The sequence below is a fragment of the Moesziomyces antarcticus genome (genome assembly GCF_000747765.1).
Source record: "Moesziomyces antarcticus DNA, scaffold: scaffold_v10001, strain JCM 10317, whole genome shotgun sequence".
Taxonomy (NCBI): domain Eukaryota; kingdom Fungi; phylum Basidiomycota; class Ustilaginomycetes; order Ustilaginales; family Ustilaginaceae; genus Moesziomyces; species Moesziomyces antarcticus.
The window spans coordinates 263,561-286,432 of NW_014639009.1; the positions used below are offsets into that span (position 1 = coordinate 263,561).

General features: G+C 63.3%; 7 protein-coding genes across 7 annotated transcripts; 4 read left to right on the forward strand and 3 right to left on the reverse strand.

Annotated features, from left to right (window-relative positions):
- Positions 1-14: 14 nt before the first annotated feature.
- On the forward strand, positions 15-2,498 carry PAN0_001c0097 (ketopantoate reductase-like protein; the record flags this gene model as incomplete). Its single annotated transcript, XM_014803717.1, has 3 exons — positions 15-33; positions 443-687; positions 750-2,498. 3 exons carry the CDS (start codon positions 15-17, stop codon positions 2,496-2,498), a joined length of 2,013 nt encoding a protein of 670 aa, XP_014659203.1.
- Positions 2,499-2,684: 186 nt separating this feature from the next.
- Positions 2,685-6,173, reverse strand: PAN0_001d0098 (p-loop containing nucleoside triphosphate hydrolase protein; the record flags this gene model as incomplete). Its single annotated transcript, XM_014803718.1, has 1 exon — positions 2,685-6,173. The coding sequence occupies one exon, from the start codon at positions 6,171-6,173 to the stop codon at positions 2,685-2,687; it is 3,489 nt and encodes a 1,162-aa protein (XP_014659204.1).
- Positions 6,174-7,439: 1,266 nt separating this feature from the next.
- On the forward strand, positions 7,440-12,512 carry PAN0_001c0099 (cell polarity protein; the record flags this gene model as incomplete). The annotated part of the gene is made up of 1 exon (XM_014803719.1): positions 7,440-12,512. One exon carries the CDS (start codon positions 7,440-7,442, stop codon positions 12,510-12,512), a length of 5,073 nt encoding a protein of 1,690 aa, XP_014659205.1.
- Positions 12,513-13,980: 1,468 nt separating this feature from the next.
- PAN0_001c0100 (uncharacterized protein) lies at positions 13,981-14,718 on the forward strand (the record flags this gene model as incomplete). The annotated part of the gene is made up of 1 exon (XM_014803720.1): positions 13,981-14,718. One exon carries the CDS (start codon positions 13,981-13,983, stop codon positions 14,716-14,718), a length of 738 nt encoding a protein of 245 aa, XP_014659206.1.
- Positions 14,719-15,992: 1,274 nt separating this feature from the next.
- Positions 15,993-18,632, forward strand: PAN0_001c0101 (uncharacterized protein; the record flags this gene model as incomplete). The annotated part of the gene is made up of 1 exon (XM_014803721.1): positions 15,993-18,632. The coding sequence occupies one exon, from the start codon at positions 15,993-15,995 to the stop codon at positions 18,630-18,632; it is 2,640 nt and encodes an 879-aa protein (XP_014659207.1).
- Positions 18,633-19,330: 698 nt separating this feature from the next.
- Positions 19,331-20,277, reverse strand: PAN0_001d0102 (uncharacterized protein; the record flags this gene model as incomplete). The annotated part of the gene is made up of 3 exons (XM_014803722.1): positions 19,331-19,511; positions 19,573-20,114; positions 20,182-20,277. 3 exons carry the CDS (start codon positions 20,275-20,277, stop codon positions 19,331-19,333), a joined length of 819 nt encoding a protein of 272 aa, XP_014659208.1.
- A 185-nt stretch (positions 20,278-20,462) lies between these two features.
- Positions 20,463-22,718, reverse strand: PAN0_001d0103 (TLD-domain-containing protein; the record flags this gene model as incomplete). Its single annotated transcript, XM_014803723.1, has 1 exon — positions 20,463-22,718. One exon carries the CDS (start codon positions 22,716-22,718, stop codon positions 20,463-20,465), a length of 2,256 nt encoding a protein of 751 aa, XP_014659209.1.
- Between the last annotated feature and the right edge of the window lie 154 nt (positions 22,719-22,872).

Here is a 22,872-nt window from a genome sequence, read left to right on the forward strand (position 1 = left end):
GCATGAGGAACACGATGGCGACGGCGGTCGTTGGTGTGTGGAGATGGTGCGTTGTGGTCGGAGGCGTCTGCGTCGCTGCGAGTGGATGCTGAAGGGGTGATGCGCGACGTGCCAACGGGCAAGGACGAGGGGAAGAGTATAAGTGCGAATCTCAAGCAGAAGTCCAGGGTCGACGATGCAAGCCGACAGCTGCTGCGCATTTCGTCAACGCGAGGACCGCCCGCCTGCTCACGAGACCAGGCTATCGCCGATGTGAGAGCTTGGACATCGACCGATCTGCATTTGTCATTCTTGACTGAGCGTGGAATTTGTTCTGGACTGTTAGCATTTTGAGGAAGGACGATCTCGGGATTTTGCTCCACTAAAAGTCGAAGAAACGTCAGACGAGCGGCAGGGAAACATTCTTACTTGAGCGGCCGGCGCTTCCTTTTCGCCATCCAAGCCTCATCCTCGTCCTCTCCTACGCCTTCTCCTACACCATCGCCCACGTCGCTCCGGACCACGCATCCCAAGGCACTCGCATCAGTATCGAAGCACGCAGGCGAAGGTCCCGCTCAAGGCTTTGTAACGGCTCCGGATCGCACGGTGGCGCACCCTCTCCAGGACCTCGAAGAGCCTCCACACGAGGATCCCATCGGCTTGGCTTCAATCCACGACCTTGGCTCACTAGGCTTCGGCTCCGATGCAGTCTACATAGCGTCGCAGCGACTCTCTTTTGCATTCCTTCCTATCCCCGCCTCTGCACGTAGGAGGCCCTCTGCTGGCGGGTCCGCGAGTCGGCTCGACCCACCAGTGCCGAGCCACACGCCACCATGCGCTACCACGTCTTGGGGGTTGGAAGCATAGGCTCTCTCATTGCCTTCCACCTCAAGCGCTCCATCAAGCTGCAGCGCAAGCTTCTGCAGCCGGGGCCCTCGTCCAAATCGCGCAGGGAGCTGCTGCTCTCCAACCTTTCCAACAAGCGGCCAGCTTCGAATCAGGGCAGCATCGTCTCGTCGCTCAGCCTGCCACCCTATGTGCAGTCCGAGCTTCCTGATCCTCTGCAGTCGTCCGTCACGCTGCATATGCGCAGGAGGCCGTTCGGAAGGTGGGCGAAACAGCGCTTTGCCAACTCGATCATCCTCGAGCAGGAGGGCGTGCGCGACGTCGAGGGCGGCTTCCAGACCGACTTTACGGCGAGTGCGGCCGATGTCACGGCGAGCATCGTGCGCGACAACCGTTTACAAGAGGACGAAGACGATACAGGCGCAGGTCGCTTCACAATATCGCGAGGAACGAATGGCCCGAGCTCGGAAGATGCAGCTTTGCGCGAGCAGACAACGTCCAGGACGCCGGTGCCAGACCACGATGGCGGCGTCTCGCTCATCTCGACGCTCGAGGGCGTGCATTCGCAACCGAGGGCAGGGCCTATCGACAGTCTGATCATCACCACCAAGTGCGACTCGACGCTCTCGGCGCTCGAGGCGATCCGTCATCGGCTGCATCCGTGGTCGACGATCGTGCTGCTGCAGAACGGCATGGGCGTGCTCGAGATGCTCTTCGACCGCTTCTTCAAGGATGCAGACCAACGACCCAACTTTGTGCTCGCATCGACCACGCACGGATGCTGGCAGAAGGGGCCGCTGGATGTGGTGCATGCAAGCATGGGCACGCTGCATTTCGGAATCGTGCCCAGCGCTCGAGCCGGCTCGGTCGGATTCGAGTCGAGCCGCGTGCCATTAGGTCAGACTTTGGTGGCGCCGCAGGGATCCATGGCGCGCAGACGGCGTGCAGCGAAGAATGCGAGGGGTTGGGATCGATTCTCTCCCGATGCGGATGCGCAGGATGCTGTGACCGAGCTCAATCCACACGACGCCGAGGCGCCATCCAAGATGCTCTCGCTATCGGGTATTCCGGACCAGCCGAGTTTGCGGACGCTTCGAACCACCGTGGCTGCGCTGCTGTCGCTACCGCTGCAGGTGGAGTGGGAGACGATTCGCGACTTCCAGCTGCGCTCGCTGCGCAAGCTCGTGATCAACGCATGCATCAACCCGCTCACCGCCCTTGCCGACTGCAAAAACGGCGATCTGTTCGGCAATCCTGCTGCCATGGATGCCATGTGGACCGTATGTCTCGAGGCTGGTATGGTGCTCGAAGCCCAGGTGCGCGAACACCTCGCTTCGCCCCAAGCCTCGCCACGCCAAACCGCATCGGCAGCACTGTCGGCAGAAGACCTCATCCTTCGCTCCACCGAAACGGGCGAACCCATGCTGCATCCAAGCTTGACTCCCCAGGCACTCTACCAGGAGGTGCAGAGAGTCGCAAGGTTGACGGCAGCCAATTGGTCCTCCATGCACAGCGACCTCAAGAACAAAAGAGGAAGCACAGAGATCGATTACATCAATGGCTATATTTCGGCTCTAGGCAGAGGATACAACATCGACACCACCGCCAACGATCTCTTGACCAACCTCATCAAACTTAAAACCACAAGAGCCACCGGCACAAACAGGCTCTAGTGATTCCACCACTCCCCGCCATCCCAAAACTCGACCAACTCGGTCTCACCAGCGCACCTTAGATGTCACCAATTTCTTATCTTGTCGCGCATTCCCACCGTCTAAATCCCCGCTCGCACATGCTACACGAGATGAGATCATCAAGAGAAGAGTGAAACAAATACCCATTGCAATCGTAGTGGACGCTTAACCGGCCAGGGCGCCCTGCCCACGCTCGGGCGGGTTGACGACCAGCATGCGTACGCCGTCCATCTCGGCCTTCATGTCCGGCATGTCCTGCGGCGTAATCATAATGTACTGCACGTGCGGCGTCGCCTTTGCCTCGTTGAGGATCATATTGAGCGCCACGCGCCGATTGACCTGGTCCATAAAGATGTCGAACTCGTCCAGGCATCGAATCGGCGAGCTCATGGCCTGCCACAGCGAGAGCAGCAGACACGCCGTGGCGAAACTGCGCTCGCCACCGGACATGCCCTTGTTGGAATGCTGCGGTGCCTGCGGCTGCGTCGGCGTCGCCGCGCCCGACCGTGCGGCTGCATCCTGCGTGATCACCACCAGCGAGAGCTTTTCCGCCTTGTGGTTGAACTTGAGCGTGCCCTCGTAGCCGCGCATCGAGAGGTTCTTCGCAAAGTTGCTCTTGGCCCGCACCGCGATGGAGCGCCGGAAGAAGCTCCACTTTGCATAGCGCACCTCGAGCGAGTGTCGCAGCCGCCGCTCGGCCTCGTTCATGCTCGCCACCTCCTCCTGCGCCTCGCTCAGCGCACGCTTGCGCTTCTGCAGCTCCTCCGCCGCCTGCTCCAGACTCACGCCCGCCTCGGACGCCGCCTTCTTCTTGAGCAGCTGCAGCTGCTTCTTCTCCGCCTCGATCTCGGCCATCGTGCGCCGCGTCTCCACCTCGTCGCAGTACTCCTTGGCCCTCTCCTCCAGGCTCCGGTGATCCTCCTCGAGCGTCGCCTCCTCTTGCTCGCTCGCCGCCACGTCCTCTTCGATGCTGGAGCGCTTCCGCTTCCAGTAGTCCCGGTTGTTGGTCTGCTTGACTCGCTCCGCCACCGCCGCTTCCAGCCGTCCCTGGAGGCTGCTCATCTGCTCCTCAAACTGGCGCTTGCGCTCGTCGATCGCCTGAATCTCGGCTAGCACCGGCGCCCTCTGCGCGACCACTTCGGCCTTCTGCGCCTGGATCTCCTCGAACTGCTGCATGATCACCTCCTTCTGCGTCTCCATCTCGCGCTTGGCGTCTTCGAGCGCCGAGATGTTGCCCGGCGCAGCTTCCTGCATCTGCTCGTCCAGCCGCACGTTTTCCTGACGCAGCATGTCTTTGCGTCTGCGCATCTCGCCGAGCTCGCGCCTGCAAGCGTCCTTTTCCCGTTCCGCCGCCGTCTTCTCCCGGCCAAGACCGCGCACCGCCTGCTGGCATAGGGCGATCTCTTGGTCCAGCCGTTCTTGTTCGGCCTCGAGGTTGCGGACGGCTTCGGCGACGTTCTGAGACAGGCGCGGCGCTCCTCGGTGCTCCTGGAGCGCAGCAGAGAGCGAGCCGGCTTGACCACCGCTGATGCTGAACATGTCTGCCGAGAAGCACGCCTGCACGTTGTACGGCTGCGTGCGCATCAGCCTGTCGCCGTCGGCACGTTTCTCGACGAGCGCAGCGCGCTCCACGTGCACCGAGAGGATGAGCTGGCGCTTGACGATCTCGTTGTCGCACTCGATCACGCGCAAGATCGTCAGAATGTCTGCATGTGGCTCTCCTGACGAGTAATCGAAGAGCGTATCGGCACCAATGATGATGGGCGAGTGGCATCCGACTCGATCCATGATCTTCTTGAGGCGCTGGCGATCCTGGTGGTTCGAGACGAAGAAGGAGTTGAGCGTGTTGCCAATGACGCTCTCGAGCACCCTCTGCCAGCGCATGTCCTTGAGCTTGACGTGCGTGCCGAGAGGTCCGATGGGTTTGGATCTCCATCCGGGCTCGTTGTTGATGGCCTGGAGGAGGGCAGGGACTTTGGGGCCACCGTAGGCGACGAGGCGGTTGCGTGCACTGTCGCGAAGCTGCGTCAATCCGGAGCTGTTGCGCTGATACTCGTTCTTGAGCCGCTGCAGACGGTCGGTCTCTTCTTGCTCGCGTTGAGCGGCGTCCTCGCGCTTGGCGTCCAGCTCGCGCAGCTGCTCGTCCTTTTCGACGACTTCGTCCTGCAAGGTCTGTCGTTGCGTCTGCAGGGCCTGGCGTTCTTGCTCGAGTTGCTCGCGGCGTGCTTTGCCTTCGTCGGCGAGCTTGGCGGTTTCTTCGCGGATCTGGTCTTCGTATCTCTCGATGCCTTTGTTCAGCTCGCTGATGTTGTCGTTGAGCTCGCGTTCCTGCACGTTGAAAGCCTTGATCTGGTTGGAGATATCCTTTTGCTTGCGCAAGGACCCTTCGTATTCCTGCTGGAGCGGGGAGAAGTCTTCGTCGAAGTTGTTGCTCTCGCCCTCGAGACGGACGATGCGCTCCTCGCACCGCTTGAGCGCATCGAGACACTCGTCGAGGCTCTTGTCGCAGGCGACGAGCTTCGTGCGGATGCGCTCGGTCTTAAGAACAGCGTGTTCGAGCTGTGCCTGGGCATCGTGGACCTGGACCCAGACGAATTCGCGGTCGAGGGCGTCGATCTTGTCCTGGTAGCCTCTTGTCTCGCGCACCTTTTGCCATTGCTGAAGCGCCTGCTGTGCGAGCGCTTCGAGCTGCTCGAGGGCGCCGGACTTGAGCGCCAAGGCGGACCTCATGCCGCTGATGTGGTTCTCGATGAGGGTGTACTCGCGCACGAGCTGGCTGAGCTGTGTGCCTTCGAGGAAGAACTTGTAGACCTCGGAAGGGTCGGAGCTGCCGAGGAACTGGCGTGCGGTGTCCTGGGTGAGGATGTGGATGGGGTTGTCGGGTTGGATGTTGGCAAAGTCGCAGAAGGATTCGAGCTCGGACTTTGTGGTGGCAACGACCCTGCCGTTGGCGGCCTTCATCTTCCAAGTTGCGGGTCCGTCCGCGAGGATGCGGCGCTCGATGACGATGTGGTCGCCGTATGCTTCTGGACGGAAGGCGTCGCTGCCCTGGTTGCGGACGGTGACGATGATGGTGGCGGAGGACTCGCCCTTCTTGACGAGGTCCTTGAGGCTGGAGCCGCGGTTGGTGGAGCTCGTTTTGCCGCCGAGTGCGATCATGAGTGCGGTGAGGATGGTGCTCTTGCCGCTTCCGTTGCGGCCCATGATGAAGTTGAGCGTGGGGCTGAGTTCGATGGAGAAGTTGGCGTGGCACATGAAGTTGCGAAGCTCGATCTTTTCTACGATGCCGGACTGGGCGTATCCGCGGTCGGCTTCGGCCTGGCGACGCTCCTCTTCGGCGCGATCCTCGTCCGAGTCGAACTCGTCCTGCTCGTCGTCGTCGTCGTCTTCGTCTTCATCGTCTTGCTCTTGCTCCGCATCTGCCTCGTCCTCGTCGGGAGTCACGACGCCATCCGAGTCCGAGGCATTGGCTAGTGGAACGGGCCTTCCCGAGCCTCGGCCGCTTGACCATCTTGGCGTCTGGTCATTGGCTGTGGAGTCGCGACCGTTGGTACGCATGCGCTTCGGAGAGAAGGCGTCGGCTACATCATCCTCGTCAACGAGCGTGTCGCGATGTCCCGATCGCTGGGACGATGTGCGCTTTTCTGGCGCCATATTGACTCAGCGAGCGCGAGATCGTGTCCAATAGAAGTGCTGGCTGTTCGGTTGCCTTTCACCGGAGGCGGCCTCCACGTACGGAGAGAGGCACCATGCGCGTGGAGTGGCTCCAGCTGTGCTTTTGCGAGCGTCGAGACGCCGAGTGTCGCAAGGAGGGGAAGCTCTGCAGTTGGTTGTATGGCGAAGCAGCGTGCGGTCAGAAGGAGATACGGACAGACGAAGGTTCGGGCCGCCGATCTGGCTCGAGCAGAGACCAACACCGGGATGGAGCCATGGCTGAGTCGAGCGGGGGTGCAATGCTTCAGCGCCCTAATCAACGCTCAGCGCCCTAAATCACGCGCAGCGCGGGTCCGCTTCAAATTTGGTGAAGCGCGTCGCGGAAATCAGCCTCGCCTCGCGCTGCTGCCGCCGCGACGTGGCTCCGAGACCAACACCTCGTCCCTTGTTCTCCACCACCTTTCTTTGGCGCTCGTCGTCACCGAGCGCAGTGTCCGCGTGTCTTGCCATCCGATCCTCTCCTGAACAAGTAAGTCAATCCGCTCTCATTTGCGCTCGACCGGGACCCTACGGCGGGTCGGGAGTCACAGAGCTCACAAGCTCACTTTCTTCGCACTGCGTCAATTTCGGCCGATAGTATTTCTGAGTCTTCCCGGCCGAGATCCAATTCAGCCCCTCAACGCAGCTCCTGAATCGCGTCGGAAGGAGTAGATATTGAGTGAGGGGCGGTTGGCCAAGCCCGATTGGGCTGGCTTCGAGTTGCGCGTTCGGCTGCAGGCGGTGTCTCTCTTTGTCTCTCGTCTGGGCGGCTGGCCATGCAGAGAGAGAGCTCTATTGGGTGCTGCGGGCGGCCGCGGTGGTGCAGTCGGGCGTTGCGTCCCTTTGCCGACCCTTTTTTCTCGTGGTGGCGCGCACCGCTGCAAGCACGCGCACACTGGCCATGAAGCGCTTCCGGGTCTCATCTTGCGTCTAGCGAAGGAGTGCGTGCCGCTCGGCCAACAGCCGTTGCTTCACTACATCACCTTGGCCATTGATCCACTCCCGACACACGGCGTCGACCCTAGATCTCGACCACCCTTTACGCTTTAGAAACGATCATAACGACCAAACCCACTTCAGTCGGCCACCGCCGGCATCGCGCGCGTACCCAGCAGCTCGTACAAACTCGAGACATCCGCTAGGCATCGCCATCCTCGCACAACCACATCCACACGCCAACACCCGCTAGCCGTCGTGCAAGTTCACGTGCACGCCTAGTCACCAGCCATGGCCATCTTTGGCAAGAAAAAGTCCGACAAGGACAAGGACAAGGACAAGGAGAAGCAGCCCGGCTCCCAGGGCCCTTCCAACGGCGACAGCATCTCTTCCTTGTCCCCCGCCCTCGACGGCTCCGTTCGACAATCGCAGCAACAACAGCAACAGCAACAACAACAGCAGCAGCAGTCGTCTTCTCCCTACTCTGCTTCCGGTATCCCTGTCCCAGGCGGCTCACACATTCCAGGCAAAGGCTCCATATCCGGTCCACCCGGTGCGCCCGGCATGCCCATGGGCAGCGGTTTTGCTCCTCAGTCTGGTATCCCAGCTCCCAGTTCTGGACCTCTGGGTTCCGCTTCTGGCTTTCGATTCGGTGGTCCGCCTCCTCGTCCCGATGGCATGGCGTCCGGCATCCCCGCTCCCGGTCAGGGCTCCATGCGCTCGCGCAAGATGAGCGAACAGGGCGCTCCCATCGCGCCCGGTGCTCCTGGCTCCCATTTCGGCATGCCTGGCGTCGGCAGTCCCACTGCAGGCAGCATCTCGGGCCTTCCCACCCAGTCTACCGGGCCCGACGCCGGTCCGCCGCTCGCCAACCCCAACGCCCCGGGACAGCCGGGACAGCCCCTCGAAAAGGGTCGCTCCCAACACGTCGTCTACCCCTGGAGCCAGCGTGGTCTCGTCATGAACCCGCCCAAGTTCCTCGACGAGACGCGTCAGGCCCCTCCGGGCGCTCTCAGCCCCTTCCCCTTCCCGCGCTACGGTCACGCCGTCAACCAGGCTGCCAGCTCCAACGGCGAGCTCTACCTTTTCGGCGGTCTCGTCCGCGAGAGCGTCAAGAACGACCTCTACACCATCTATGCCGACAAGCTCATCTCACAGACCCCCAACTCGCCGCCTGGCGCTCCTGGCGCTGGTCCCGCCGCTGCCAACCAGATCTACGCCAGCGCCACCCTCGTACAGACCACGGGCGAGATCCCCCCGCCACGCGTCGGCCATGCCACCGTGCTCGTCTCCAACGTGCTCATCCTCTGGGGCGGTGACACCAAGGTCCGCGCCGACGACAAGCAAGACGAAGGCCTCTATCTGCTCAACCTCAGCACGCGCGAGTGGACTCGCGTCAAGGCCGGCGACGGCCCCGACACCTGCCCCGTCGGCCGATACGGCCACAGCGTCGCCATCGTCGGATCGCGCTTCTTCGTCTTTGGCGGCCAGGTCGACGGCTCGTTCATGAACGACCTCTGGTGCTTCGACCTCAACAGCCTCAAGGGCACCCCTGTCTGGGAGTGCCTCAAGCCCAACGGCGACGTGCCTCCCAGGCGCACCGGTCACGCCAGCGTCACCTACAAGGACAAGATCTACGTCTTTGGCGGTACCGACGGACAGTACCACTACAACGACACCTGGTGCTACGACATTGCCACAAACAGCTGGAAGGAGCTCTCCTGCATCGGCTACATCCCCGTCCCGCGCGAGGGTCATGCCGCCTGTCTCGTCGACGACGTCATGTACATCTTTGGCGGCCGTGGCGTCGATGGCAAGGACCTCGGCGATCTCGCGAGCTTCAAGATCACCAACCAGCGATGGTACATGTTTGCCAACATGGGCCCTTCGCCCAGCGGTCGCTCGGGACACGCCATGTCGACGTTCCAGAACAAGGTCGTCGTGCTCGGCGGCGAGAGCTTCACCGGCGCCAAGCCAGACGATCCGGCCACCCTGCACGTGCTCGACACGGCCAAGATCAAGTACCCTACCGACAACGCCTCGCAGATCAAGAACCCCGCCACCTCCCAGGCTCAGAAGCCCGGTGCTCCCGCCGGTCCGGGCGCAGCTCCTGGCTCCCAGATCCCCGGTGCCAACAACGCATCCGTTCGCAGCGCCATGTCGCCTGTCGCCGAGGCTGATGAGCGCCAGAGGGCCATCTCGCCTACCAGCCGATCGGCGCCCAGACCGATGCAAGGTAGTGCGCCTACCTCGCCGAATCGTGGCCTGGAGCAAAACTTTGCCCAGCAGCAGCAGCAGCCGCAGCCCATGCCTGGCCCGGGCGCCGGTCCTATGCAGGCACAGCAGCAGGTGCCGCCTCAGCTTCAACAGCAGTATGCGAACCAGGCGCCTACACAAGCGTCCCAGCAGCCATCCCAGCAGTCGCCCTACCAGCAACAGCCCATGGCTGGCCTTCCCAACGGCGATCCGGCGTACGGCGCCACCAGCCCGCCTTCCAGCATCCAGCAGCACCAGACTCAGCCCATCCAGCAGACTGTCCAGCAGCCTGTCCAGCCGCCCGTTCAGCAGCCGCCCAACATGCAGATGCAGGCCTATCCTTACGCGCAGAACGTGCCCGGCGTCGGCCCGTCGAGCGCAGCGTCCTCCAACGGACCTGCGCCGCACGGCGGCCCGCGCAGCCAGCGCTCGATCGAAAACATGCGCGCCGGCGGTGCGCTTTCGCCCACCAACATCAACTCGATGCGCAGCATCAACGGCGTGGTGAGCAAGATGGACTCGCCCGCCAATGCACCCCAGGACGGCTTCCACTATGGGCGCACCACCAGCCCGCCGGGCGCCAACGGCTACATGTCGCCGCAGCACGTGCCCGCCGAGCTGGATGCGATGCGCAAGCGCGAGGCGTGGTACAAGGCGGCGCTGGCGCTCGCCGTCAAGAAGGGCTTTGTGGAGCCGGACCAGCTCAACGCCGGCGACATCAGCATGGATGCGCAGAGCGTCACGTCGGAGCGCGTCAGCCTCGATGGCATCGACACGGGCGCCGAGGGAAGCGACAAGGACCGCGTGCTCAAGACGCTCATCTCGCTCAAGGCGCAGCTGGCGAGTGCCAAGGCGACGATCGCGCAGCAAGCGCAGGGTGAGGCGGACCGCCACGCCGAGTCGGACCGAGCACGCTCGGCGGCGCTGCAGGAGGCTGCGTACTACCGCGCCAAGCTCTCGGCGATCGAGTCGGGCAACGGCGACGAGGTGACGCGTCTGGACCGCGAGCGTGCGAGCAAGCTGGAGAGTGCGCTGTCGGATGCATTGCGCGAGGGTGCGCAGTTGGAGCGCCAGGTGGCGTCGCTGCGCGAGCAGACCAAGCTGGAGCAGCAGCTGCGCAATTCGGCCGAGGAGCGGCTCTCGGAGACGGCCAAGCGCGCCATGGCAGCCGAGGCGGCGCAGATGAAGGCGTACGACGAGCTTTCGGCGCTGCAGAAGCGCAGCTACTCGACCGAGAGTGCGCTGCGCGAACACACGGAGCAGGTTACGACGCTGTCGTCGCTCGTGGCGCGCCACAAGGCGGACCACGAGCACGCGCGTGGTCAGCTGGAAGATGCGCACTCGAATGTCGCTGCGCACCTGGCGGCGCTGACGCAGCTGCAGGCGGCGCACTCGGCCGTGACGACGCGCGCGGGCGAGTACGAACGGCTGCACCAAGAGCAGCGCAGCATGCTGCAGCAGCAGCAGGCGAGCATCGCCGAGTTGCGCGCGCAGCTCGAGGCCAAGACGAGCGAGGCGTCGCTGCATGCGTCGCGCGCCGTCGAGCTCGAGACGCTGGCGGACCAGCACCGACAGGAGGCCGAGGCGCACCGCACGGCGGCGACGAGCGGGCTGGCTGCGCTGCTGGCGCAGAGGGAGCAGACGTCGACGCGCGATTTGGGCGGCGCGTCGAGCAGCGTGCCCGCGCATGTCGAGGAGAAGATGCGTGCGCTCGAAGACGAGGCGGAGGCGCTGCGACAGCTGCACGGCGAGGCGCGCCAGATGGCGGACGAGCACGCGGTCTCGCTGCAGGAGATGCAGGAGCGCCACCTGTCGATGGAGAGGCAGACGACGACGCTGCGTGGCGAGCTGACGGGGCTGCGCAGCCAGCTGGCGGTGGCGCTGCAGGAGGCAGCGCGGCTCAAGGATGCGGCGGCGTCCAAGGATGCGGAGCTGCGCGAGCGCGGACGGGCGATCGAGACGGCGCAGGTCAAGTCGAGCCTGCTCGAGCAGTTTATGGCAGAGCGCGGCGTGAGCGTGCCGAACGACGACGAGCTGAGCGTCAAGAGCGGCTATGCGGATCGCCGGATCCGGGAGCTGGAGGAGGAGATCGACGCGCGCGCTCGCGAGATGCAGGAGGCCGAGCACCGGCTGCAGGACTCGGAGAGCCGGGTGGAGGAGCTGACGCGGGAGCTGGAGCACCATGCGTCGCTGACGGCGAGCCGGGGCACGGCGGACAGCGCCGGCGTGGCGGAGGCGGAGCGACGTGCGCAGCTGGCGGAGCGCGAGCTGGCGGAGACGACGGCGTCGTACAAGGAGCGCATGTCGCAGCTGGAGAACGACTACCAGACGGCGGTGCAGTTCGTCAAGGGCACGGAGAAGATGCTGCGCAGGATGAAGGACGAGCTGACGCGGTACAAGGGCGAGAATGCGAGTCTGCAGAACGAGGTGGCGACGCTGCGCACGCGTGCGGGCAGTGCGGGCGGCAGGCTGAGCGGCGACGATGGCGCTCGGTCCGAGGAGGCGGCTCGCGACATCGAGGCGCTGCGCAGCCACCTTGCCGACGTGACGCAGCAGAGCGAGGAGATCGCGGCGGAGAACCGCGAGCTGGAGCGACGGGTTGCGCAGCTCGTGGCGGAGCAGCAGCGTGGGTCGCTGGACAAGACGCGCGAGGGAGGATCTTCGGATGCGGGCCACTCGTCGCGCAGGTTGACGGAGCTGGAGAGCGAAGTGGCGCGACTGCAGGCGAGCCTCGAGGAGTCGCGGCGCGAGGTGCAGAGGACGCTGGAGCGCAACGAGGAGCTGCAGTCGCACGTGTCTTCGAGCGGGGTGCGCAACGACGAGGGCCTCAACAAGTCGCTGAGTGCGGCGCAGGCGAGCAACGAGCAGCTGAAGCGCGAAAACGCCGGCCTCACCCAGCGGCTACACGAGCTGGACGACAAGTTCCAGCTGCTGCTCGGCAGGATCGAGTCGACGCACGAGGATGCAGGCGAACGTGCGCGCGACAGCATGGCGTATGGCAGCATCACATCGGAGCTCGACAAGTGGGAACGCGACCGTACGCTCGGCGACGAGGGTGCCGCCCCGCCCCAGTCGAGTGCCGAGGCGTATGCGAAGAACGAGGCCTGACCAAGACATGACCTTTTAGGTACGATGACTCTCATGACCGTTTGAATGAACGAATGAAAATGATACTTTTTTGTTGTAAAGACGATAGCTCGGGCGCAAGCCGCAAGCGCAAGCGCAAGGACCTAGGAGGTGTGAAGCTTCGTCTCGAGGAGGAGAGGGGGAGAAGGGGACGGGGTCAAGTGTGTCCGGTATGGACATTTTGACCTTTTGGGTACGATGGATCTCATGACCGTTTGAATGAACGAATGAAAATGATACTTTTTTTGTTATAAAGACGATATCTCGGGCGCAAGCGCAAGCGCAAGGGCWTAGGAGGTGTGAAGCTTCGTCTCGAGGAGGAGAGGGGGAGAAGGGGACGGGGTGAAGTGTGTCCGGTATGGACATTTTGACCTTTTGGGTACGATGACTCTCATGCCTTTTTTGAATGATCGAATGAACGAATGAATGATGACTTTTCACCGCAAACATGCTGCCCTAAACGCCCATTGAAGATGCTCTGTGTACTAAAGTGTGCAGCGTAAGGCACGTTCGACTCGCAAGGATGTGATGAATGCTACATTTGAGATGATGCGGGCCAGTCGGGTGCTACAGCGAGCAGGCGGTTTCTGAGCCAGAGGCTTGGACCATGGCCGCCGCGCCCTGCTGTTGTGAAATGTACAGCCAGAGAAGAGCGCTTTTCGATGGCTCGCAAAAGCGCAAGCTTTCAGGACGTATGAACCTTCTCCTCGAGGAGGAAGAGGAGGGTAAAGACGAAGGGGAGCGGCTTCTGCATGTTGGAACCGCTGCACAGGCTGGGCGCTTGGCGGAGTGAAGTGGGCGGCTGCAGAGGGGGTCATTGCGCGGCTGCTCGCTTCTTTGCTGGGGCCAGCCAAGGAGGGATGGAACGAGCCAAGCAAGCAGGGGAATTCCGACGTCCGGCGTGGAAATTTGAGCAGACAGGCTGGGCCAACCCTTTTGAAGACGTCTTGCTGGCGAGGAGGGGGAAAAAAGGGCAAAGGGGCGCGCCCATCCGATTTCCAACAGCCGAGAAATTTCAGAAATGCGCGTGCCAAACGCCCGCCCCTTCAATCTCATTTCGCCCCCCCCCCCCCCCCCCCCCCCCCCCCCCCCCCCCCCCCCCCCAATCGCCCAATCGATGCACAACGCCAGAGCCAGAGCCAGAGAGACGGAGAGAGGGAGGGTGAGGGCAGAGAGAGAGACACACACGCGCACACACCCTGAAACCCTGACCCGCTTGACGAAGCACCACCATCGCCATCGCCATCGCCATCGCACTCAGCACTCAACCCGGATCCCCCGCGCAATCACCACAGGCTCGAATCTCAGCAGCTGCCGCCTAGATATATTGCACCTTCTGGATCCCACACGACTCGCGGTAGACCGTACCAATACCAACACGACGGTGCTGGCGTGCATCCACTAGACACCAACGGATCGGATTGGAGGAGACGCCGGCAGACATCGCACGATGATGCGTTTCGTATCGCTATTTCTGGCGCTGGTGGCGCTGTTCTTTGCAAACGGCGTGGTTGCGCCCGACCCGCCGTCGTTCACACCAGGACTAGCGACTAACGCACCTGCTGCGTCTGGCACATCAGCGCAGGGCTCAGCCACAGCCACTTCTGCCAACATCCCGTCGTCGGCACCCGTGGGTGGCATCACGGTGACGCAGCCCATCCAGACGGCCGACCCGTCGTACTACAAGATCGCACGCGGCGTCGACGTCACGTTCGGCTGGAACTTTACGTCGGTGCTGCAGTATCCGCGCACGCTCACCGTGCAGGCGTACTGCTCGGACAACCTCAACACGTACAACATTGCGACCGATCTGCCCGGCACAGCGACGAGCGTGGTGTGGTCGCCGTACAACTACTCGACGAGCGTAGAGGTGTCGAATCCGAACCTGCCGCAGCTCATCGCCGCTTCGTACAGGCTGCTGGTGTACGACGAGCGCGGCATGAACGTGGGTGCCTCGCCCGGCCTCATGCAGCCCAACATCAAGGTCCAGTTTGCGCTCTACAACCCGCAGGCCTACACGCCGCTTGCGAGTGGATGGATCTGCGCGGCGTGCAGCGGTGCAACCGGCCTCAAGGCAACGCATCCTGCGTTTGTCGGCCTGCTGGCTACGGTGGTGATTGCCGTGGTGTCTGGCTGGAACCTCCTCTCGAGACAGACGGGCATGGCCGGGCTGGTCGACGACGAGTGAAGCCCAAGCCCAACCTCGTCGTGCTATTATAACAGGCTCGCACCTCGCATGTGTGTGAATGGACACTTTTTTTCCTCTCCGCTCGTTTGGCAAATGCAGAGTTGTATGTGTGTGTTGTGAGTGGGTGCGCGTGTGAGGGATGGTGGGGTGGGGATCGGCGATGGTGTTGACGCCCGATGGACTGAAGGCCAAGAGAGCGGCACGTGATGCTGTACGCGGTGGTGGCGTGACGCGTGGGTGGGCGCGTACTATTTTTACGAAAATTCAACACAGCGCAGGGCAAGGCGGGCGGGTCAGCGCGAAGGGAGGCAGGCTCACTCAGGCTTGAGAGAGTGGCTGTGGCCGAGGTGCATTTTTTGGAAGCATTCCAGAGGATGCGCCTTACCCACACACTGGCGATCGGGCACTCTGCGCTCTCGGACGCGCGTGGCTGGCCATCGCCGAGCGACAGCAAGAAAGCTCCAAAGGACGCCTCATGCGTGCCTCTGCCCTACGCTCGGCCTTGTCTCCGCATCGCCATCATCATCCTCGTCATCGCCCCCTCTTCCCCCCAACCGCTCACACGCCACTGCACTCACAACCGCGCGCATCACTTGCCGCCTGCTATCCGCAGCTCCGACCACAGCCCGTCCTGTAAACACCCTCGCCACCCCGCCGCGCTATCCTTCCTTTGCCGCCCTCCCCTCCCTCGGACTACCAAGCCAAGCCGCGAGAAGGCTCCCTCCAACTGCATACGACCAACACCGCTGCAGCCTTCGGTGCGTAAGTTGCTCTTCCCCTCCGAATCGGCGTCCAGCCCAGGCGCATTTGGCTCCTCCCGCATGAACCCATCCTCCTCCTCTTCCTCCTCCCGTGTTGTTCTCCTCCCCTCTCTTTCCCCCCATTCGCCGTGTGTTCACCCCTGCATCTGCCGTCTGCCGTCTGCCGCCAGCGCTCTGCCCTCTCTCTCAGTTTCACACTGCATGCACTCGGTCCATCATCCTACAGTGCATCTCTCCTCAGAGAAACCTCGTGCATGAAGAGACCGCATGCGCAACGCAGTCCACTCAGCACAAACTCTAGCTGCACCTCGCTCTCTCCATCTCTCCATCATCCTTTCCTCCATTCCTTGCGCTTTCGTCTTTCCCTTTTCGGCCACCGCTTCCATCGAGCCTCGATACTGACTCCCAACGTCCTCTCCTTCACCATCGCTTCGTCAACCTCATCGTCGTGACCACCATCTACTATCGCATATACCCTCCCCGTCATCGCTCCGGCACGCCTGATCGCCCACAATGCAGGTCGAGCCAGCACGAGCAGGCCTAGCCGCATCCAACCAGTCCACATCACCCTACCTCGCAGCAGCACCCGCAGGCCTCTTTGCGTCGTCGTCGCAGCCCACCGCCGCCTTTGATCCGGCATCGCAGCCCGACGCTCAGCATCTGCAGCTTCAGCACCACCAACACCAGCAAGGCTTTATCGCTGCAGACGCCTTCCAGCACTCGGTCGCACGCAGCTTCTCGCCAGCGGTGCAAGACCCCTCGACTTCGACGCACGACAGCGCTGTCTACCGCGTGCCTGCACTCGCCCGCTCGGCCTCCGTCGACTACACCTATAACTACCAGCAGCTACCTCCCCATATCCACGCACACCAACAGCATCCACAGCAACAGCAGCAGCAGCACGCGCCGCCACCGCACTCGGTGCCCTACCATACGCACGTCTACGCGTCCACCTCGTACGCGTCGCTCACCGGCTCTGCACCAGCACCCGCTCCGTTTGGCCAGGACCTCACCGCGCTCCCCTACACGCACTCTCCCGACCTTGCCATGCTGCCCAGCAACATCGGCATGCCCATGATGCGATACGGCTCGTTCGGGCTGCCCGTCGACGACATGGCGCGTGCCGGCTCGTCGAGCGGCGGCACGCCGGGACCCATGACGCAGCAGGACATCGACAATCTGCTCGCCATGTCGCGCGCCCAGGCGGGCAACAACGGCGACGCCAGCGCCTTCCCATGCACGTACTGCGACAAGGTCTACACGGGCAAGCACGCGCGCAGCATCTGGCGACGCCATCTGCAGGACAAGCACAACATCCCGCTCAGCGCACAGCCGCGCCGCACGCGCTGGGACGGCGACGCCAACCGCCCCAAGAACGCAGAGGAGCGCCGCGCGCGCATGCTCGAGAGCAAGCGCCGGTGGGCGCGCAAGAAGCGTCTCCAGGAGAAGCAGGCTGCGCAGGGCGGCAAGTCTGGCGCGAGCAATACGCCCAATCCCGACGACTCGGATGCCGATGACGCTGACGACGCCGACGACGGTATGGACGCCGACGTGTCCAACATGTCGATGAGTTTTGCCGCTAACGACGCCGACGAGAGCTTATCGGCGCCGCCAGACGCGCAGCTGTTTGCGAGCCACGAGCCGCTCGGTCGGCCTGCCAAGCGGCAGGCGCTGGCGTCCTCGACTGCGCACAATGTCGCCGGTCCCAGTGCGGGCGGCGCGCCGCACGCGGGCCAGTTGCTGGCGGGGCCGTTTGGCGCACACGAGCTGCCGGCGGGCAGCGGCATGTATTCGCACTCGCCGCTGCGACGCACGGGTCCCAGTCTTGGCCTGCCCACGGCGCAGCATGTCCTGCCCGCCATGCCTGCAGCGGCGGGCCCCAACGACAGCTTGAGCTCCAACAGCAGCGACTACTCGCAGCCCAACTCGGCGAGCTTCTTCAACGACAGCTTTGGCGGCAGCGCGAGCAACGCGGGCAGCGACGGTGCCAGCACCTCCATCGACACGCCCGCCACCACGTGGCCTGCTCTGCCGGCGCTTCCGGCGGTGGAGGGCGAGAAGCTCGTGGGTGGGGCAAAGCCCAAGATGCAGAAGGGCGAGACGCGCGATGCGGCGATCCAGCTGCTGGCGCTGCGTTCTGGCACCAACTCGCCCACGGACGAGCGCGAGGTGAGTCTGCGGCGCCGCGATGACGAGGCGTGGAGCGAGACGCCGAGTCGCGCAAAGGTGTCGGAGCACGAGGCGCTTACGGCGCTGTCGGCGGGCCGGGTCGATGAGGCGGCGAGTCCGTCGCCTGTTTCGCGCACGCTGCCGCAGCGAGGCATGCCGGTGACGACACCTGGACCTGCGGCGAGGACGGGTGAGAATCCGTTCAGTCTGGACAAGCACAAGATCTCGCCGTATCGCAGGCTGAGCTACTCGGCTGCCCCGCGTTCGCCCGTAGCGTCGCCTACGCATCTCACCTTTGGTGCGCCCACTGCCAAGACTAGCGCGGGTGCGGTGGTGGGGGTCAAGTTGCCGCCACTGGTGAGTACGCCCGTTCGCCAGCCGGCGGATGAGGAGCGTACGCGGCTCGAGGCGCTCCCACCGCTGCTGGGGGCAACGCCGTTTTCGGGCCTGGGATACTCGGCGCGTCGTCGGGCTGTGGGTCGACCATCGCCCTCGCGCCACGACGACCAATTCAGCTCGCCACAGCATCTAAACCTCACGGAGAGTCTGGGCCTGGCGCCGCATTCGATCTCGCGCACCTCTTCGTTCGCCTCGGCCTATGCTGGGTCGCTTGGACTCACGCCAAGTGTTGCGCACATGGCTGGGCTGGGTAGCACACCTTTCCACTCTGGACTTGGCGGGCTGGCGGGCTTGGGGGGCTTTACACCCATGTCGGCCAAGTTTTGGCCCGAGTCGTCGAGGAAGTCGGCACATAGGGCGGCACTGGGTAGGGCGAGTGTAAGGCCCAAGGAGGCGGATATTTTCGATGCAGGGTTCAAGGGCAAGGATGCGGCGCCCAGTAGCGACTCGTTTGATGAGGACGATGCGTTGGGGCCCGGTGCGATCGATACGCCGTCCAAGCCGGCGGCGGCGAGGATGATGCCCAAGCAGAGGAAGAGGAAGGACGAGGCTAGGTCCCCGCTTAAGGCTATCAGGCTCAACTGAGCGCAATACTATACTTTTTTAGCAGTTTTAGATGGGGGTGAGTGTGTGTGCGTGGTGTGGGTGTCGTTTGTGTGAATGCATTGTGTGTGAGGCAGGTGGCGTCGGAGGGGATGCCGACATGTCCGGGCGAGGGGGTCGGTGGGGTGGATCCAGTCGGGCTTTGTTCAGCCCTTCGAGGTGCAACTCACGCATGTCCAGTCGTGGTGGCTGGATTCCCGTCCTTGAGCTCGAAATCCTGACTCGATGAACAGGACTGTTGAAAAGCAGATTGATACTGCGATCGTGCTGGGCACGGGAGAAGCGCAATTTGGGTCGAGTCGGTCTTGGTATGCAGCGGCGTGGAGAATGCGCTCAGACGATTGTGGGCGCTGGCGAGCATCGCGTTGCGCATGTCATGAACGTGTCTGCCTCAGCACACCATCGCGCACATGGGTCGGAGGAAAGAATGGATTGCCACTTTGCTCTGCATGCCCTGGTGCTGTGTCTGAGCGTCACAGTGTCGCGATGCTCGTGTGCCTCGTTGTTGCCAAGGCATCATCGATCATTATCTTGCGATCAAAAGCACGACATCCCTCCCTCCACCACCACTCGGATCTTTGGAATGTTGAGAAGGTCGTACCATGCCTTGAATCACGTCCAAGCGAGCATTGCTTCGTCACTTCGAGACGTCGAACTGCCGCGTTGGTATTGAGGTGGGCCTAGTCCCTCGGCACAGCGCGGGGGAGCGGAGTGCCACCGAGCTTCTTGAGCTTCTTTTCAGCCTTGGCTTTCAGATCCCTGACCACGGTCTCGAGTGTTCCCGCCGTCACGGGGCCCGTGGGCACGAGGAAGTTCTTGCTGATCACGCTTCCGTTGACCAACTCGATCAAGACCTCAGTCCTATTACAACATCATCAGCCACGACCCTTACTAACGCAAAAGTGGGGTGGGCGTGACTTACATGGCGGTGTCAGGGCGCTGGTCTCGAGCCGTCCGGTGAGCGGTGGCGGCTGCGTTTCGCATAGTAGCACGGTTGGTAGCGACCAGCGTCACTTCATCCTCGACTTGGATGCCGGGCAAAAGAGGCATGCGTGGAGCAGGCGTAGGGGTGCGCATAAGCGGCGTAGGGCGAACAGCGCGAGGAGCAGGCGTAGGAGTACGCACAAGCGGCGTATGGCGAGCAGCGCGAGGAGCAGGCGTAGGGGTGCGCATAAGCTGTGCAGCACGAGCAGCGCGAGGAGCAGGCGTAGGAGTACGCATGATCGCTGGTCGAACATAGGGATGCACCGATCGACTGCGGCTCCGAGCGCGAGCAATGCGAAGCGAGGGTGTAGCATGCCGAGCACGACCAGTCTCGACAGCTTCAACGCTAGCCCGGGTGTTGACGATCTCGACACTACCACGATCAGCGTCACCACGCATCGCAACATCACCGGCAGGCGCAAGGGCGTCAATCGGCTCCGGCTTCACTTCCTCCTTGACCGGAGTGAGGTCAATCACACCCTGACGTCGAACGTGTCAAAGTGTCAGAGGAGGAAGAGTGGGCGTGGATGGTGCGGTAGGTACTTACTGTGGTGGAAGAAGTGGCAACAGGAGTGGTGGCGGGAGTCGCGCTGGGTTCGCGAGCAACAACGGCTCGAATCGAGGAAATGGTGAACTCGGACATGGCGAACAAAGTACAGATGGTCGTACTGAGCTCAGGCGACGATCAACAGACCAGCCAGTACTTATACCCCTCAAGCGCATCAGACAAGCTTGGCCCAAGCACAGTCTCTACGCATTGTCGCACGCGCACAGACAATCACCTCGGCTGTCAAAGCATTGTCATTCCGCACGCACTCCCGCGCGCTGCTAATCGATGCCGACAGCCCACACTTCGAGCCCGTAGCACTCGAACCTCTTCTCGCCCTCGCGCTGCCCCTCCCCGCGCGGCTTGGCATCGCACAGCACCTCGTTATCAAACGCGGGACAGCACGCACTGACGCCCTTCTCCAACGCGCCATCCACCCACAGCCCAAACTTGCCCTCGCCACCGCCGACACTCAGGAACGTCGACTCGGACAGAACCATGTAGTCGTTCTTGCCCGTCCATCGAAACCTCTCCACCCCCGCCTCTTTACCAGACCGAGTCGTCTTCCACAAAAAGCACTCGCCCGAACCGTAGTAGTGCTGCTGCGGACGCAGCTTCTCGTTGACAAATGCGCCAAAGACGTTGTCGTCGCCATCCTTGAGGGCGAGCACCAGCCCGGCGTCCGAGATGCTGCTGAGACCGCCACCGACGTGCATGGTGGTGTGGGCGCGGGTGCCCATTGCCTGCTGCGTCTCGCGCGACGCCCCGCGCAACCAACCCTCGGCATCACCACTGTCCTCCCCGAATGCGCCCGATACAGAGCGCGCGGACTTGGTCGGGTCCAGCCCCGAGGCGACGCGGTTGTACAGCGTCTGCAGCGAGATGCCGTGCTGGTCGAGCGAGTAGAGCAAACTCCAGCGCTTACCGAGCTGCAACCGCGGCGGAAGAAGCGCCTGCAGCCGCGCAGCATGCCATGCCTCCACCACTACTTCGGTCTCGTCGCGTCGGCCGGACAGCACCACGTCGATCGCGCGGCGCTCGCGATCCCCCCGCTCGTCGAGCGTCCAGTGACCCGTGTTCCACTTCTTCTCCGAGCGCGCATCGAAGCCGGGCGCACCCGAAATCGGCGCAGTCGCAGCATGCACCGGACCCCGCCGCAGCGTGCCGCTGCTCGAGAGCGAGTCGACCCCTAGCGAGCCCGCGCTCGGCGACGCAAACAGATCGCGCGCACGCAGCGATGCAGCCCCACCGTGCTTTGATGCCGAAGTGGCAGCGCCCGACGAGAAGGCCGACGTGCTGGCGTGCGGCGCAAACGGCGTGCCCTGGCTGTAGTCCGAGGCGTGCGGCAGCCCACCAGTGCCGCTGCTGCCGCTGTGGCGTCGTCCCAGCTCAATGTCCGACTGTTCCGGTGCGTCCGTGGCGAACAGCAGGCCGCCGCCGGGATTCGAGTCAACCGCGCCTGCATGCGCAGTTTCGCCCTCGACCTCGTCTGCGGGAACGATAAAGTCGCTCGCGCTGGGCAGGTGGCTGGCGATCTCGCTCTGGATACCCCGCAGCGTGGTCCAGGTCTTGCGCAGGCTGCCCGTCCAGCTCGACGGCGAGGCGGGCGACATGGACGACGACGCCGCCTCCTTCTTGGGCTCGCTGCTCCCTGCGATCGGCTTCGGCTGCGCTGCCGCGCCAAAGTACGAGTCGCGTCGTGGTGCGGATGGGGAGGTGGGCATGGGGCTGGTGCGCGCATCGTGCATGCTCTCGAGCTGCTCGGGCTCGAGCACGAGCGGGTTGGAGCGGCCCAACGCCGTCTGTGGGGCGCGCTCGAAGCGCGAGAAGAAGTCGTCGTCCGCCGAGCCGAGGTCTGGCGGTTGTGCTTGCTTCTGCTGCTGGAGCTTCTTCCGGTCGAGCTTCTTCTCCACTTCGCGCAGGTCAATGATGGGCGGCGAGGGTGCGCGCGTCGGATTGGTCGCGACCTCGAAGGCGTCAAGGAAGGCATCGTCGGCCGGATTCGACGCGCCTGGTGGTGGTTTTGGGTGTGCATCGGAGGCTTGAGGCTGGGACTGCTGGATAGGGAGCGTATGCGCGGCAAGGAAGGAGTTCCAATCGGCCCATTCGGAGGAGACGCCGGTCCCGCTGACCTTGCGTCTCGCTGGTGGTCGGGTGCTGGCTGGACCCACGGCCTTCGGTGATGATGCGGACGGAGCAGCGCTGGGAAGATGGGTTGGAAAGTGCTGCTCAACGGGGGAAAAGCTGGAGACCATGTCTGCGTCTGCCCAGTCATCGACATCCTCGACAATGGCGCCGTTGGCTGGTGGCCTGGACGCCGAGTCGGCACGGGTGCGTGTAGGAGACGCGAATGCCACGGACGACGATGTAGCTTGACCCCCGAGCGGGTTCGAGGACGTCGCCTCGAAGCTCGCTGGGAATGCAGACGAGGAGTCGACGAAGGAGCCAAAGCCGTCGGATTCGGTGCGTGCATGTCCCGACGACTCGGAAATCGAGCCTCGCCCACGGCGGCGGAGCGAGGACTGCGGCGAAAGCATGCTGGATCAGCGATGCAAGCTCGGTTGCGGCAGCTTACGACGTGGCCATCGACGCGGAGACTGTGCCAGTGGAAGGAGCACGAGACGTCAAGAGGTGGTGATGTGGCAGTGATTCCCAGTTGTGCAGGGACGAGAGTCGTCTGCAGAGCCAGGA